This window comes from Somniosus microcephalus, chromosome 3 (assembly GCF_052327205.1).
Source record: "Somniosus microcephalus isolate GS21.2 chromosome 3, FLI_Smic_1.0, whole genome shotgun sequence".
Taxonomy (NCBI): Eukaryota; Metazoa; Chordata; class Chondrichthyes; order Squaliformes; family Somniosidae; genus Somniosus; species Somniosus microcephalus.
The window spans coordinates 245,703,675-245,721,843 of record NC_140989.1 but is presented as its reverse complement, the minus strand read 5'-3'; the positions used below and the strand labels follow the sequence as shown (position 1 = coordinate 245,721,843).

Sequence of the window (18,169 nt, the reverse complement as noted above, 5' to 3'; positions counted from 1 at the left end):
GGCACAAGCTGAAAACAAATCCAGTAATGTGGAAGAGCCGGGAAACGTTCACAAAAATTGCGTATCCTTCTCAAGGTGCGTTGGAAACTAATCAAAAGGTAGCAGCTGGGTGATAACTGGCCAGAGAGATATAAAAACCTCTCCTTTGGAGCAGGGTTTTTCGATACTACCCTCTGTGGCATACTAAAACAAACATGTAAACTTCAGAATGATTAAACCTACGCACTTACAGATGCAGGAATACAAATTCACAAGAAACCGACATTGCTGTGATAATTCAAATACTTGAGAAATTCTCAGTGGATTTTTCAACATGTTTATTCTTTAAAGCTGCTACAGATTTGAGATATATGCTTACAAGTTTTCAAGTTTTAATAACTGGCGGATTGATGGGTGCAGATCTATTCAGGCCTCTACTTTCAAGGGAACTAAAGGGCAGGCTAATTTGCTAATGAATTTATATCGCATCCTATTTTTATTTTGCAGGTTTCAACACAACTATTATTTTTGTATTGGGAAATTAACATATGGACACCATAATGAAGTATTATTGGCACAAAAAATAACTATCTTGCAATATCCCCAGTGTCAATGATAATTCACACTCCCAGTACAAGTGAAAAGCCAGGTCTTTAGGGATTGCTGCAGAGGTCCATTACAATACAACTGTTAGTGATGATGGTTAATTATATTTTTGTAACTTTATAAAAGTAGCGGCATTATTTAATATGTTATAGTTCAATTAATAAATTCAAAAAATAAGCCACGATAAAAACAATGTATACATATTTTTATGCAGAATCTCAACTTTCCACATTTTATGTCCTGGTTAAGACCATAGTTTCATTTGGTGTCAAGGTTTCTAATGAATAGGTATCATTTTTTACACAACTGCCAGCAATGCTAACCTTCAAATCCTGCTCAGCCATCATTGCAGCTTGGGCCTGGTTTCCACGGATGCCCTGTGTAGGCCCTGAAGGAACCCTTGGTGTATGCTGAGGACGAGTATGGCAGATGATACCTGTGGTCATTTGAGGTTGCATCTGATTTGCCAGGGGCATTGGAGGCCTCTGAACAGGAGCTGAAAAAGTATTTCCATGAGGTCTTACCAATGGAGGGACCAGGTTAGGTTGGGAAAGCATCTGGTGAAAACAATTAGAATGGAATGTAATTCTCGTTACATTTGCACTGTGCAGAGCCTGCATTATACTCCGCAGTACCATTTTAACACAAGTGGAAAGCTACATAAAATACTAAAGTTGAAGGTAAAACAGAATTCTGATATCAGATGCCTTTTATTTAGGATCGAGAGAATGAGTATGGTAGCACTGGGAATGCTGCAAGTGTCAACGTTCCCCAACTGGGAAAAGGCAGGAGCAGAGGCGGCAAATCAGCGAGCATCGCCCTGTGACTCTTACTGTAAAGTCTCTGTTAAATGAACATACAACTGGGTTCAGAATTGGGATGCTCCCTCAGTCAAATAGCCTGCCAACGTTTACAGTTCATGCACATACATGAAGAATGGCCACATAGGCAAGATGCTAAACAGCTGTAGATGCCCATATTTCAGCTTGAGTCACCATATTCAAGAAAGGAGACACAAAAGTAGACTTCTAATTGGTTAACCTAGTAGCTAATCCGTGACATGAGTTTGAATATAAATATATTAGCAATCCAATCTCAGTAGGTAGAAGAACCTTCAATGGAAAAGTTTTACGTAAATTAAGCATAAAACCTTGCGTTAAGGCAAGCGAGCAGATAGGTATTGAATACGCATTCCTGTTAACACCGAAGACTCTCTAGAATTTAAACGTACAACACATTTTTCAAGTTGTGGCTGGTATCAACCAATCACAGCTGTTTGATTACAGTGCTGTCACTTTGCTCCTGAAGCTAATCAGCACAAACATTAAATGTAATTTATAAACACGAGAAACTTAAAGGTCAAATTTTATTGGGGTGGTTTTAATGTTTCAGGAGACAGCTCAAAAAGCAGAAATGGAAGCTACAGCATTAACTCTTAGCATGCTGCAAACAAGTTTATTCATCTGGGTATGCTATTCTTTTAAGGACTGCCTACTCATACACTTGCCCTTCTTGTTTGATGTATATTAATATACCAGACATTATCGGGTGTGTTACAATACTACAATGACAATCTGCAGTGTTGACTTGAAGCCAGTTTTCAGTCAACAAAAGCACAATTTGCTCCCAGAAGAAAGAAACAAGGTTAAGAGTTTTAGCTTTTATGGGAAAAAGCAATACAAAACATTAGGTAGAATTTTTTTTTTTTTTTTTTTTTAAATGTAAAATTAAAAATAATAGGTCATAGAAAGAGGGAAATAAGGAGACTAAGCAAGCAGAGTCATGTTTTAGCAGCATAGGGTGCAAGCTGAAACTGTTAAAACTCTATCCCAGGTAGGCAGGCATTTTGTGGACCCGCTGGCAGTTTTTAAGCTTGATTGTTAAGGTTAAATTTCTAATTACTGTAAGTAACAATCGGTTTCATTCTAGTGGTGGAGGGGGAAAGGGAAAAGGATAAAATGACACATTCTTACTGAAACATTTTATGAATCAATGGTCATGATGATGTAAAAGTTTTTAACCTTCATGCATGTACTTCAAAAATGCTGAGGCTTTGCCGTTACCTGAAAACATGTAAACCAACTGGAAAATGCTACAAAGGTATTAGCCAAAGGATCTTTGCTGTAAATACATACCTGTGGTGGGAATTGTGCTGGGAATGGCTGTGCAATCCGAACCCCTGCTGCAGAGGAAAACTGTTTCTGATAGACCATATTGTTTATCTTGCTAGATTGGCTGTTTGGACTTGTAGAGCTAGCTCTAAAATGAAAATCAAATCACAAAATGCATTTCAAATGAACAAAAACACATCTGTATTTGTCTGCAGCTATATGATGAAATAAGACACCACATAGTCATATACTTTAATAGATGATTAAGGACATTTGCCTTTTTGAAAATCAAATTAAATTACAATGCAAATTAATGCCCACTTGTCGACCAGATTTCAGACATTTACAATGTACCATGTATCCAATAAATCAGAACGAATTTTTGTGCAGTAAAGTTGCATAGATGAGTGACTCCCTGGTATGTTAAGCAACTGATCACAACAAGTAAACAGATCAGGGGTACCACATCCAGGCCGATCACTCATCAAGTGCCAGCAACACAACAACTTGCATTTCTATAGCGCCTTTAACGTAGGAAAACATCCCAAAGCACTTCACAGGAACCCAAGATGAGAAAAACTGACACCAAGCCAAGGAAGAGATAGGTCGGGTGACTAAAAGCTTGGTTAAAGATGAAAGGAGAGGTGGAGAGGCTTAGGAAGGGAATTCCAGAACTTAGGTCCTAGGTGGTTGAAGGAGCGGCTGCAAATAGTGGGACGAAGGAAATGTGGGATGTGCAAGAGCTCGGAGTTGGAGGGGCGAAGTTAGAGATTTGAACACAAGGCTGAGAATTTTAAAATTGAGGTGTTCGTAACCAGAAGCCAATTTAGATCGGACATGGTGTGGGCTAGAATTCGGGCCAGAGTTTTGGATGAGCTCACGTTTATAGAGGGTGGAAGATGTGAGGCTAGCCAGGAGAGCATTGGAATAGTTGAGTCTGGAGGAAACAAAGGCATGGATGAGGGTTTCAGCAGCAGTTAGGCTGAGGCGGGGCAGTGACGGGCAATGTTATGGAGGTGGAAATAGGCAGTATTTGTGATGGAGTGTATATGCAGTCGCAAGGTCAGCTCAGGATCAAATAGGATGGCAAGGATACGAGCAGTCTGGTTCAGCCCGAGACAGTGGTTAAGGAGGGGGGGTGGAATCAGTAGCAAAGGAAGAGAGTTTGTGGTATGGACCGAGGAGTATGGCTTTGGTCTTCCCAATGTTTAATTGGAGGAAATTGCAGCTCATTCAGGATTGAATGTGGGAAAAGCAGTCCAACAAGAAGCAGTGGAGGGGTCAAGAGGTGATGGTGAGGTAGAGCTGGGTGTCGTCAGTGTACATGTGGAGCCTAATGTCACATCATTCTCTCTCAATTGTCTAGAATTTACCTGAACGGACTGGAGGTTGGTGTAATACTTCGTACGCTGATTGGTGGTGTACCTGGTTTTACATCTACACTACATCCATAAGGCTTTAGATCCATCTCAGCCATCTGAAATAAGCAAATATTCACTTTTACCCACACATCCTAACCACAACTATTGCAAGCCTAATATTCTTTACAAACATGCTTTCTAAAATTACTGTTAACAAAATTCTTAGACATTACAAATTAAGCTAATTTTACTAGATCAAATTTGACAATAAATTAAAAAAAATACAATTTAAATTAAATTGACCAACTCCTTTCATCTCTCTACCTTGCCTGCTGCAGAAATCATGCCAGCCTGTGCTCCTGTTGCAATTAGGCCCCTAAAGGGCTGGTTGATCTGGGTTTGCCTACTCAGGTTGTGAGGCTGGGCCTGTGCTGGAGTGTGCTGTAGAGGTTGCAGGGATTGGGGTAAAGCAATCAAGGGTTGTCCTGCAGATCCAAAGTTGGGTAAGGAAAGCTGTGAACCTGGAAGAGGTAAAGTCACCTGGGGAAAAAATGAAAATGGTTAACACTGGAACTAACAGGCTCTTGAATTTCTTTGACGGTCCCAAAGATCATTACATCTATATACTGCTTCACTTGAATGGTGACGATAGCAAAGCTAGCAACATTCCTTTAGCTCAGGCACTTCCCCACAGGAAGGATGGGAATTCAGTGGATCAATTCTGTGGCTCCACTAGTGCATCTCAGTCAATTATAGACCATGACTGACAGACCTGGGAGCTGGCCTCCAACCAGTCCTCTCAGCTGAGGGAGGTGCACAGGGCCCGGAGAGGAGAAGCAAATAAATTACTAGGAAAATGAAGAATTAGTCAACAGTTGATCATCAGAATATATAGCAAGTGCGTAAGATATTAAAGAGGCTGCACTCAATTAATTTGAAACATAGCCTCCCTTTAAAATATTTTGATACTTCAGACACAAATAAAGACACCTGAAGCTTTTTACCTGTTGAAGAGCAGAATTAGGTGACTGAGCTGTGCTGTAGTAGTTACTTTGGCCAGGCTGTTGAACCTGTCCTGCGTAGAGGTTGGATGGCTGAGTAAGACCCGGCCTTGCCTACACAGAAACATGTAGTTCATGTTGATGTTAAGTACATTGGAATAGCGACTTTAAATGGTACATATTTTAAGATTAAGTAGTTAAAAGGGAACTCTACTCTATTTAAAAACTGGGAAGCTTCTGATAGGCTACTCACCACCACAATCCTGTGTCCTGGAGAAATTCAGCTTGTATTACTGTGCAAATTAAGCAACATTTTTGTGACTCAACAGTAGCCAGGTTTCCCAGTAAATGGAGGCGAAAAAAAGTATAGCAAAAAAACCTATTCAAAATGGTTTCCGCAAATCATAGGATAGTACTTTGCCAATGCGCAAAAGTGCATTCTTTCTGGGAAAGCTGGTCATGTCGAGCTACAAGAACCAAAGAAATAGAACTCTCCTTGCAGTAAAAAGCAGCATTGTTACAAGCTGAATAACTCAAAAATAAAGAAGCATGTACTAGGAGAAGCAGGATAAGTGCCTGTATTGGTGAATAACGTATTGGAATGTATAATTTTTGAGTAGAGTAGAGTCATAAGCGTGCAAAAAGGGTGGCAGTCCTGCCCCCGGAGGTATATTCAGCCTAATTTACTGGATTATCCTCGGTTTTCATACAGGGTTAAAACAAGACATGAAAATCAAATTACAATTTCAAAAAGTTTTTTGATTAAACTAATTAGCAGCAATGCAGAAAATGTACACGTCGTTTACTTTTAAAAATATTTCTTTAGAGGGGGTACTTACTTTCCTATGAAAATGTTGAAAGGTATGGTAGCATATATTGTAGTTGCCTGCCTCGGCTTCTCCTGTTCTCAGACCCTGCACATGCCACTGATTAGAGTTCCCCTTTAAAAGCAGACCCATGCAACACTTTTGATCATAAATGCAGACGGAAAATGTTTCAATGCAAACAATATTGCCCTTAGCCCTTAACTAACGTGGAAATTATTTGTACATACCTGTATCAGATGGGTATCAATAAGTGGAGAACCACTAAGGCCTGAAGCCTGACTTAATGAATGCTCATAAAGGATAGGAATGGGTTGGGTGTTGGAAGTCTGTTGAAATGCTAGACCAGATTGGGCCTTCGCTAGATCTTGGGCTTGAACAGCTGAAAAGTTGTGTAAAGCTGTACCCGAGAGAACGACAGGGGATGGCTGAGACAGGCTGTTTTGCATGAAAGCCTGTTGGGTCCTGTAGGATGAAGCAATGCAGGAGAAAGTCAACAATTCTGCTAGAGAAATGCAAGAGGATATCTTTAATGACATTTTCAAGTTATTTCCCAAATAATCTTCACAGATTCAATTTACTAAAAACATTAGATATTTTTGGGAAGGGATCCAAGATCTGCAAAACAGGAAATTAAATCACAATAATTGTTTTGATGATTTATAAAGTAAACCTTTTTGGGAAATTAATATTTAAACGCAGAGACTATCAGATATTAAAATATCCAGAGCAGAAAGCTTCAACAGAAAGAGTAACCAGTTATTAAGCAAGTTTACATCACAGCACTGACACTTCAAATCAACAAAAAGGCTGATTCAAGTGTTAGAATCCGAATTGTCAGTTGACCAAAAAATATAACTTTTCTTGTAGTAAAAAGCCGCGTTGTTACAAGCTGAATAACTCAAAGAAACATGTACTAGAAGCTAGGAGATCTTATGATCAGTGGGAGCCATTAATGCTCTGAATATTGACAGACATGTAGCTGGAATGCACTGGGTCTCTGTTGGGAACTGTACTGCTCTTAATAACAGAAACAAATGCTTGAACATGTGACTACCATGATACAATAACGGACAAAAAAGATAGGCAGCAGATTTACCTAAAAGGTTGCAAGGACGTGTTGAACATTTCCTGGGCTTGTGAGACAGAAGGGCCCCCTCCTAAGCTCAGCTGGGCCTGGGGTTGACCTGGAATCGGTGCATATATAGGTATCGAGATCTGTTGAACTGCAGTTGGCTAGAACAAAAAATGTAGGAAAAGAGCAAGTTCAAGAAACATCACAGCCTCTCAACAAAATTTTCTGCAAGAAAATAGAGATTACCCAAGGAGTAAACTTCAGCACAATTGCAATAAATAAATCCACAGTTCGTGTTGCCCATACTCAACACTCTCTTCCTTTCCCCCCCCCCCCCCCCAAAAAACTACAGTAGTGTTTGTTCTCAATAGTGACTATCCTTTTGGAAGAGGGGAGCGGTAAGCAGGGTTCCTGATTCCAACATGATATACCTAGTGACAGAAGATTAAAAGAGAGTCGATCTTGTGAAAAACTTGGCAATCTGATATTTGAGCCAGGTAGATCTCCAGTACTCCAGGTGCGGTTGATAATTGACCCAGCAACCTGCCTCAATGATGGGACCTGCAGGTGGGAGGCTGAGCAATCGGTGCGGAGCTTCATCATACATGCCAGTGCCTCAGCAGATGGGGTGGCTCCTGCTGCAATGGAAAGCTCATCAGTGTTCTATACTGGTAAGCTGTACAGTGTTAGCTGGTTAAATTCCACCAGTACCCCTGTACACACTCAGATCTTCCTAAGCCCCAATTCTTGCCAACCTACATCCAAGTTCTCTGGGCTTGGGTAAGCTCTTGTACATGATGGGTTTCTACAAGTGTCAGAACTCACCTGATCAGAAAAGTGTGGTGATGGCAGACATTAGATAAGTAATCAGATGCTAATGCTAGATGGAAGCTTTAATTTTAAAATGAGAATTAAATTGATGTGGACTGCAAAGCTGTTCTGATGACATCACTGAAACTCCTCCCCCAAGCCAAATTACAGTAATGCGTGCTCTCAATTATGAAACCAATGCCATGAAATGTGAAAAATATTGCAGAGATGCCATGGTGTGGTTACAAGTATATCAGCTTCATATTCAATGGATTTTTTGTATTCCACCATTTACTAAATTTGCTTCCTAGTTCTTTCAATAAATCCCAATTTAGTTATCTGAAGTCACTAAGATTTCACTTACAATTTTTTCCCTTTAACACTAGTCAAGACTCCAGTTTGTGTCATTCCTTTTAAATCGTCTCTTTAATCAATCAAAGTTGGCCTAAAAATGCAGCAGCTGTCACTCAAGACAGATCCCAAAGGTCGTGCGATTTTACTACACACTAGTTCATTTAAAAATGGTCCTGGGGGGAAAACTAAATTGCTCATGGAAAGAACAGCTCATCGTCACTTTCCGCTTGTCAAACCGAATTGACAACAGAAATGCACTAGAATATACGAGTCTGTAAGAACATGAATAATCCAATCGTCAGTAACGGAGATATATCAACATGACATTACTTTGTATACAATATGTTCACCCATGGACGTCGTTCCTGAACGTTCGTACCAGAGTGAGCCAATTACAAATTAACCAGAAGCAATCAAACAGTGCCCCAGTGATTGACCCAGCAAGGTGGCAGACCACTGGCAATTTGAGAATCATAAAGCAGCATAGTATCCCAGGCTGCTGTGAGGCAAAGGAGGAGATTGCAGGGGCTCGGACACAAATTTTCAGAACCTCTCTGGCCACAGGGGATGTGCCAAAGGACTGGAGAACAGCTAACGTAGTACCATTATTCAAGAAGGGCAGTAGGGAATTACAGGCCAGTGAGCCTAACATCAGTGGTAGGGAAATTATTGGAAAAAATTCTGAGGGACAGAATTAGTCTCCACTTGGAGAGGCAAGGATTAATTAGGGATAGCCAGCATGGCTTTGTCAAGGGAAGATCATGTCTGACCAATTTGATTGAATTTTTCGAGGGGGTGACTAGGTGTGTGGATGAGGGTAGTGCAGTGGATGTGGTTTACATGGATTTCAGTGAGGCTTTTGATAAAGTCCCGCATAGGAGACTGGTCAGGAAGGTAAGAGCCCATGGGATCCAGGGTGCCTTGGCACATTGGATCCAAAACTGGCTTAGTGGCAGAAGGCAGAGGGTGATGGTGGAAGGTTGTTTTTATGACTGGAAGCCTGTGTCCAGTGGGGTACCGCAGGGATCGGTGCTGGGTCCCTTGCTGTTTGTGGTCTACATTAATGATTTGGATGTGAATGTAAAAGGTATGATCAGTAAGTTCGCAGATGACACGAAAATTGGTGGGGTAGTAAATAGCGAGGAGGGAAGCCTCAGGCTACAGGACGATATAGATGGGTTGGTCAGATGGGCGGAACAGTGGCAAATGGAATTTAACCCTGAAAAGTGTGAGGTGATGCATTTTGGACAGACTAACAAGGCAAGGGAATGCACAATGAATGGTAAGACCCTCGGAAAGACAGAGGATCAGAGGGACCTTGGTGTGCATGTACATAGATCCCTGAAGGCAGCAGAACAGGTGGATAAGGTGGTTAAAAAGGCACATGGGATACTTGCCTTCATTAGCAGAGGCATAGAATATAAGAGTAGGGAGGTTATGATGGAGCTGTACAAAACGCTGGTAAGGCCACAGCTGGAGTACTGTGTGCAGTTCTGGTCGCCACACTATAGGAAGGATGTAATTGCTTTGGAGAGGGTGCAGAAGAGATTTACCAGGATGTTACCTGGGCTGGAGCACTTCAGCTATGAAGAAAGACTGGACAGGCTGGGGTTGTTTTCCTTGGAGCAGAGAAGGCTGAGGGGGGACCTGATTGAGGTATACAAAATTATCAGGGGCATAGACAGGAACTTTTCCCCTTAGTAGAGGGGTCAATAACAAGGGGGCAGAGTGTTGAGGGGATTTGAGGAAAAACGTTTTCACCCAGAGGGTGGTTGGAATCCGGAACTCACTGCCTGAAAGGGTGGTAGAGGCAGGAACCCTCGACAGTCAAGAAGCATTTGAATGAGCACTTGAAATGCCATAGCATACAAGGCTACGTACCAAATGCTGGAAAATGGGATTAGATTAGACAGGGCTTGATGGCCGGCGCGGACACGATGGGCCGAAGGGCCTCTTTCTGTGCTGTATAACTCTATGACTCCCAAACCTTGCCATCCATTCATTTTAAGACTAGGTAAAGACCCAAGTAAAATGGCCTCGAAGCACAAACCTTTCAATAGCATTGAAGGAAAAAAAAATTAATAAACTGGAAATTCCAGGTTAACAAAGTGTGCTCACGTAGTTTTCCTTTGGCAGAAAGGAAATTTAGTATCCCACCCAAATTTTACATCTCAAACAGTCATACAAACGCTCGGAGATTCTGAAAGGAAGAGGCATGTCCTACTTGCGAAGGTCCCGTCTGGAAGCCTTGCTGCTGTGCCAGAGTTGGGGGAGCCAAGCGGGGATGCTGTGCGCTGAACAAATGGCTGGTATCCATATAGAAGGTTGGGATCTGTCCCGCAGGCCCTATGAATCAAATTGAAAAGTTTTTACTCTTTACACCTACTATAATTAACCATAAAAAAAATGACTTCAATCACTGCCGTGCATTTTCAAAATAAGACTGAACTCGTCCTAAAGGGCAGGTAGAATCAAAACACAATGCCTGGAGTAGTCAAGACAACATACTAGACACAAAAGGCATCAAGGGGTATGGGGAGAGAGTGGGATTATGTAATATTGAGAGGATCAGCCATGATCATATTGAATGGCAGAGCAGGCTCGAAGGGCCGAATGGCCTACTCCTGTTACTATTTTTCTATGTTTCTAATGTTTAGTGAAAACAAGCATATTGCTCCAAGTAGTTACTTTGAAGATGACCTAAAAATGAACCTTTGCATGTTGGCTCAAGAAGTGGCCACTACATGGGTATAACCGAGCTGCAACTTTCCCAGGTAGCACCTTTCTTGTCAGACTAACATAATAAAAACCACATTATCCAATTTGTAGTTCAGTGATGTGTAATCAAACCAGTCTTCAAAAATAAGCATAACTACAGTCTGACTTTGTTTATCGACATGAAAAGTAAAAGCTCTTGTGCATGTTAAACAAATGACAGCTCCTTTCAATGGAAGAATCTTGAGGTGGTAGATATAAGCAGGTAATGCTTTAGCACTGCCCATACTTGTCTGCACTTAATTAACTCTCAATGCGGAGACAATGCCAAGATAAATAATTGTTAAGTGAAGTAAACCTAAGCTATCAAGGCTTGATGAACTCGGGGATTAATTTGCTCAGGCCCAAAAGTTCATATACAACATGTACGCACAACTTAAGGAACAAAATGGTGCATTTCAGAAACCAGGAGACCATGCCAATGTTCCCATAACTGGCATTCCTATCAAAGGCAGGTAAATAAACATCAGTAACATGGATTCTCAACAAACTACAAGAGCCTCTGATTTTCTGGGGGAGGATTTTAAGCAAACTCATACATATTTGAAATTAGGTTTATCCTGTCTATTACCATATTTATTTTAAACTATGCTGCATTTTCTGGTGAAGTTCACAGATTAGTGCATCCTGGTACAGGAAACTTTGTGCTATCCGGCACCCACGGGACCGAGCTGCTGCCGTTGCCTGAAAACTGCCGTACTCGCCAGAGTTAATGTTGAGAGATACGGAGATTCTTATCTCTGTATTTGACAACAAACACTGTTGCTTAGCAACAGCTTCTAAACACTCAGGTGTGGCCCTAAAGCTCTGTAGCTGAAGCTGTTGCTATAGCTACAGACCTTGCACAGCTTGACTGTTCAAACAAAGCAAAAAAAAAAGAATAAAAAATGGCTGCTGATTTTTGCCAGTGGCTCCAGATTGCCGGATAGCTCACCTCCGGATAGCACAAAGTTTCCTGTAGTATAAAACAACTAACTGAAATACACGTGCCGTTAAAAAAAAAAAACTTAATTGTACCAAAGCAGTCTTTAAGCAGCTTCAGATTCTGCTGATCCAGATTTATTATTGCATACCTGCTGCAGATTGGGAGACATACACCTGTGGACTTTGTTGTTGCTGGGGGATGAGTGATGTTACACAGCCTAGCTGCGAGAAATGGCTTGCAGGGGCTATGTTACTGGTTTGCAGTTGCTGAGGTTTTACTTTACAAATATTGGGTGGGTCGGAGGTGGTGGTTGCTTTTGTACTCAGCGAGGAGGTAGTATATGTCCCTGATAAGAACAAAAAAAAATTAATGACATCACTTAGTTTATACAATCCCAATCCAATCCATACAGATGCACATCTTTAGCAATTTATGGATTTCTGCATACCAATACAGGAAGCAGCAGTGAAGACATCTTGGAATATGCAAATCTGATCAGGAATTTGTTTTGTCCAGCTATATCTCAACATTACTAGATTCTAGGCATTTTCAAAACACAAAAACTGCTAATAATTACGGTGCGAAAATATTTGTGGATTTACTAATTGAAAATGAATTACCAAAAGAACAATGCAAGAAAAATCCCTAATTTCCAACCGAAGCAGCTGTTGGACTTAAAAAAAAAAAAATGTAAATGATTTGACAATGTAACTGCTGGGGAACCATCAGGACAGAGTAAAGTTACTTTTGTATTGGGTTCAGTGGATCGGTAGTGTTGACAGCTCCCAACAAATTAGTCTCGCACAGCCAGCAGCAACCTTAGAGTAAATTTATTAGATTTGCCAAGGCTGAATATTTAGATTCACCTGGCAGCTTTACAGATAAAGCTTCATCATGCAAATAAAACAATCAGTATAGGATATGGAAATGATTATAAAAAACAGCCAAGGAAACACACAAGAGCTGCTACTCTGCAGTTACCTGACAAGGATGTAGTGGGTGTGACTGAGGCTACTGGAATAGGAGGCATGGAAGCACTGGAGAAGGAACTGTAAGTGCTACTGTTACTTCCATTACCACTGCTGATTGGTGATGCTGTAGAGGTCACTGGAGAGCTTTTTTCTCCTACATTTGGTGAATTTTCCCAAGCTTTCCGTGCACATTCCATCTTAAAGAGAAGAAGGGTTTACTTTATTTTTTGCCATACGTTCGATCTCTGCTTTCCTCTTTTATTTAGGAAGCTTCATTTAACTTCACAATCTTGTTTTAACATTTAGCACCCCAAATCATAGTCACAGTTCATTAAAAAAAAGTACAAAAGACTATACAAAATGATTTACATTTGAAGTAAATAGGTGGATGATAACAAGTATTGGGATGCAACACACGGAATAGGATACCTCGTATACAAACTTGCAAAAAATGCAGAAGCTTACTCTACATTCCAAACTTTGATCATAATTTCTTCCTGACCTTTAACCTCATTTCATAAAAGTGTTAAAGTAACAAACAGCGGCGAGCGTGTCAGTGAACCCTGGTAATCCTAATCTATACACTGCTATAACCTACACCGAAAACACTGATATTCTCAAAAGAGCAAGATGTTAAATGTGGCACCATAAATGTTGGATTATTGCATTCAATTAAATAGAACCATGTTAATTACATGTTCAAAAGCTCTCAACATTGCAAGTTAAACAACTGCACAGCTTTAAAAAAAAATATATATTTTTGAAAACAAACTTCCAAATATTTTCTCAAAATGCCCGAAATAGAACTTGCTGCATTTTCTAAAATGTGATCTAAAAAGCGATCTAAAAAGCGAAAATTAGAAAAAAAAATTACCTACCTTTTCAGTAAGATCTTCCTCATTCTCTCCACAAAATTGAATAGATCACTCCCGCTCCACACCTCTTTTCCCCCCCCCCCCCCCCCAAAATCATGGGATACCGCCAATGTTCCGGTTTAGCTGCACAGCCATCTGAAGCTCCAGTGCAGGCGGCCTTAACTGAAAAACCGCACATGTGCGGAAATTTGAATGGCCTTAAAGGGGCTGCTCACCCAAAAATATAAGAGGGAACATTGGACACCGCTACTTAATTTTGTATAAGTGGAGGTGGCTATGTACACGAGATCCAACCACTTTTCCACCTGGTCTGAGTCAATGCAAAGCACAACTTAGTTGGTACATTCGTGTGGTAGGCCAGTCTTTGCTTGACTATGGAGACCGAGAGAATTTGCAAGCAGGGCACAGAGGTTCAATGACATTTCCCCTTTTAGGATTATCCAACATTGCAGTCATTCTGGGTTAGCACTCGGAAAGCCTAGAATTAGTTGAGCAAAAAAAGCTATGCCATGCAAGGAGATGACACAATGACTGTTCATGTGCACAATGACAACACAACTGAAAACAAAACAGCAAAGACCCACAAAATTAGGATTTTTTTTTGCTCTTTAATTTTTTTCTCTTCTCAAAGGCAGCAGCATCCTCACTAGTGTATGGTTCTGCAGCTGCCCGCTGATATCTCACACATATGGTTATTAAACACACGTATGCTGCAACAGTAAGCACCGGCAGGCTGACTGGCAGAGGAGGGCATCACAGCACAGCCTGACCATGTCCACACCCAGTATCCACTCGCACTTATAGTATGAGTCGCTAAAAAGCAGGACTCTGGTTGACTTTTCCCTTCCTGAAACCAGAGGAATTGCAGCCAAATGTAGTTTCTTTTTACTGCCTTGGCTGAGATCAGAGGATTACAAAAAAATATAAAGAATATGCTTGCAAATACTAAATTACTAACTGAATTATTTAAGCAATAACAATATTGAACTGACTCAGTGAATGGGTAAAACTTCAAAACTTTTCTCCTGGTACAGAACAGGAAGGATATCAAAAAAGGAAATTAAATGTTTAAATTGAGAACGCATTATTTACAGCACCAGCTAGGCAAGATTAAATGCAGCTATGAAAATGTAAAAGGTTTCCCATTTGGGTGATAGCTTATTCATTTATATGTGGAGGTTAAGCAAATGAGGAAGAATGTACAGAAATGATTAACATTTCATTCGTAGGACTGCAGGGCTCTCTACACTACCAAATGAATGGAGGCATGCAAATTCAAAGTTTGCAACAAACATGAATAAACATTGTTAAAGTTTAATGATGCACCGTATTGTTAACTTTATCCTACTTTCTGGCCTATTATGTAGCTCTCTTATTGTGGTCTCACCTCCATTTGTCATGCTGTTCCATTTCCCATAGTATGCAACACCCAGTATCGAGGGGGAATGATAATCCAGTTCCATAAACACTAGGTAGCAACCCAGAGCTTGCGAGCTCAAATCCCAGTATGACAAGCTGTTAAACTGAATTTAGTAATTTGTAGGCAGACACCAGAAACGTGACCATAAAAGTTGCCGATTTGTTGTAAGGAGTTAGGTCACAGATCAGCTATGATCTCATTGAATGGCAGAACAGGCTCGAGGGCTAAACGGCCTACTCCTGTTCCTACGTAAAAACTCAGTTAGTTTACTAATCTCCTTCAGGGAAAGGACCCTGCTACCATGATCCTGTCTGGCCAACACACAACTCCACTCCAGTCCCCTAGGGCACCTAGGGATGGGCAATAAGTGTCACCCATAGCCCAAGAACAAATAAGTGAAAGGCTTTTCAGTCAAATGGACTGAATCAGGACCACCAGGCATTCCCTCCCCCCCTTCGTCCTAATGCACTCCAAAGGCATTCCATTTAAAAGTACTGAGAATTAATAGATATGCAAGACTGCAGAATAGTAAACTAGATTGAGAACAAATTAACAAAAAAAAACTTTACTTTTTCATGTAACTGCGATAGTTGTTCTTCTAGTTTGGCTTCCATATCCCCCTCATGCCCTCTGTGGGCTCATCTTGTCCACAAGACCCATCTCCTGATCCTTTAACCCTATTCCTACTAAATTGATGACCCAACTTCCCTTCCTGGCCCCATGCTGGCTGGCATTGTAAATGACTCCCTCAAGTACTGTCCCCCTCCCTTTCAAAAACAGTCATTACCCAACCCCCCATCAAAAAAATCTACCATTGGGCCCTCCGTCCTTGCAAACTACTGCCCCATCTCCAGTTTTTTTTTTAACTCTCCAAAATCCTTAAGTGTTGTCACCTCCCAAATCCATGCCCATCATTCCCCCAACTCTGTTTAAATCTCACCAATCAAGTTTCTGCCTCAGCACCAAACAACCCTAAATAAAGTCACAAATGAAATCCTGTCACTGCGGCAATAAATTATCCCTCTTCATTCTCCTCAACCTCTCTACAGCCTTTGACATGGCCAACCACCATGCTTATTGAACACCTCTCCTCCATTGTCCAGGTCAGTGGGTCTGCCCTTGCATGGTTCCACTCTAACCTATCCAACTGCAGCTAGAACATGTTCTGCAATGGTTTCTCCTCGCACCTGCACAATATTGGCTCTGGAGTCCCCCAAAGATCTATCCTTGCCTCCTCCATGTTACTCATCTACATGCAGCCCCTCGGTTTCATCTGCAAACATGGTTTCCACATGTATGTGGACACCACCCAGGTCTACCTCCACCATTTCTTTCAACTGCTCCATTGCCTCGACGCTGCCAGATTTCTTGTTCGACATAGTCTTGGATGAGCTACAATTTCCTCCAGCTAAACAAGACGACCGAAGCCATCGTCTTCAGCCTACGGCACAAACTTCGCACCCGTCCAACTATCTCAAGCCAAACCAGACTGCTTGCGATCATGCCGCTCTATTCGATACAGACCTGAGTTTCTGATGCCATATCCTCTCCATCACAAAGATCGTCTACTGCCATTTCGGTAATAACACCCTGCCTCAGCCCAAATACTGCTGAAACATTCATGCATGCCTTTGTCACCTCCAAACTCAACTATTCCAATGCTCTCTTGGCTTGCTTCCTGTCCGCCACCCCCCCAAATCTCAGCTCGCCCACAACTTTACTGCCTGTATCCTATCCCGCACCAAGTCCCATTTACCCATCACCCGCACCAAGTCCCATTTACCCATCACCCGCACCAAGTCCCATTTACCCATCACCCGCACCAAGTCCCATTTACCCATCACTCGCACCAAGTCCCATTTACCCATCACCCATGTCCTCATTGACACCTGGTCCCACAATGCTTCAAAATTAAAGTGCTCAGCTTTGAGCTGAAATATGATCATGGCCTCACCCCACTCCATCTCTGTACCCTCCTCCAGTCCTAAACCTCACCCCGAACTCTCCATTCCTCGGACATGGACTTGGTTATATGGAGTACAATTTTGAAATTTGCACGATACAAAACTTGGCAATGTAGCAAATAGTGAGCAGGATAGTAACAGACTTGGCAGATGCAATTTAATGTGGGTAAGTGTGAAGCGATGCACTTTGGGAGGAACATGAATCTAAATGGTACTATTTTGAGGGGATGCATGAGCAGAGGAACCTGGGGGGTGCATATTCACAAATCTTTGAAGGTGGCCGTGCAAGTTGATATGGCAGTTAAGTAAGTGTGAGATACTTGGCTTTGTAAACAAAGGCACTGAATTCAAAAACAAGGAAGTCATACTAAAGCTTTACAAATCACTGGTTAGGCCTCAGCTGGAGTACTGTGTACAATTCTGGGTTACACACTTAGAAAGGATGTCAAGGCCCTGGAGAGGGTACAGAGAATGTTTAAAGAAATATTTGCATTTATATAGCGACCTCAGGACGTCCCAAAGCACTTTACAGCCAACTAAGTACTTTTGAAGCGTAGTCACTGTTGTAATGTAGGATGATACCGGGGATGGGGGCTTCAGTTATGTGGAGTGTTTGGAGAAGCTGGGTTTGTTCTCCTTACAGCAGAGAAGGTTAAGAGGAGACCTAATAGAGGTATGAATACCTTTCTGATGGAGCAAGTAAGGAGAAACGGTTTCCTCTGGGCTGGTAACCAGATCATAGATTTAAAATAATTGGCAAAATAACAAGGGGAAAGGAGGAGAATTTTTTTTCCCCCCCAGAGGGTTGTTAAGATCTGGAATGTACTACCTGAAAAAGTGGTGGAATATCAGATTCCATAGGAACTTTCAAAAGGCAAATGGACATGTATTTGTAGAGAACTAATTTGCAGGGTTATGGAAAGAAAAGGACAGACAGACTTGCATTTATATAACGTCTTTCACGACCACTGGACGTCGCAAAGCACTTTACAGCCAATGAAGTACTTTTGAAGTGGAGTCACTGTTGTAATGTGGGAAACGCAGCAACTAATTTGCACACAAACAACAATGTGAAAATGACCAGATAATCTCTTTTTTTGTTATGTTGGTTGAGGGAA

The 18,169-nt window shown here is 41.4% G+C and overlaps 1 protein-coding gene across 1 annotated transcript in view; it reads right to left on the bottom strand.

Annotated features, from left to right (window-relative positions):
- The window catches only part of prrc2c (proline-rich coiled-coil 2C), a 99,668-nt gene that overhangs the window by 1,489 nt on the left and 80,010 nt on the right, over positions 1 to 18,169 (bottom strand). The window contains exons 25-35 of the mRNA XM_085978003.1: positions 12,803 to 12,989; positions 11,970 to 12,167; positions 10,346 to 10,467; positions 6,982 to 7,118; positions 6,113 to 6,347; positions 5,898 to 5,999; positions 5,062 to 5,172; positions 4,382 to 4,597; positions 4,070 to 4,173; positions 2,721 to 2,844; positions 909 to 1,142 (exon numbers count right to left, since the gene is read on the bottom strand). Coding sequence (XP_085834129.1) covers positions 909 to 1,142; positions 2,721 to 2,844; positions 4,070 to 4,173; positions 4,382 to 4,597; positions 5,062 to 5,172; positions 5,898 to 5,999; positions 6,113 to 6,347; positions 6,982 to 7,118; positions 10,346 to 10,467; positions 11,970 to 12,167; positions 12,803 to 12,989 — 1,770 coding nt within the window. The remainder of the gene's footprint in view (positions 1 to 908; positions 1,143 to 2,720; positions 2,845 to 4,069; positions 4,174 to 4,381; positions 4,598 to 5,061; positions 5,173 to 5,897; positions 6,000 to 6,112; positions 6,348 to 6,981; positions 7,119 to 10,345; positions 10,468 to 11,969; positions 12,168 to 12,802; positions 12,990 to 18,169) is intronic.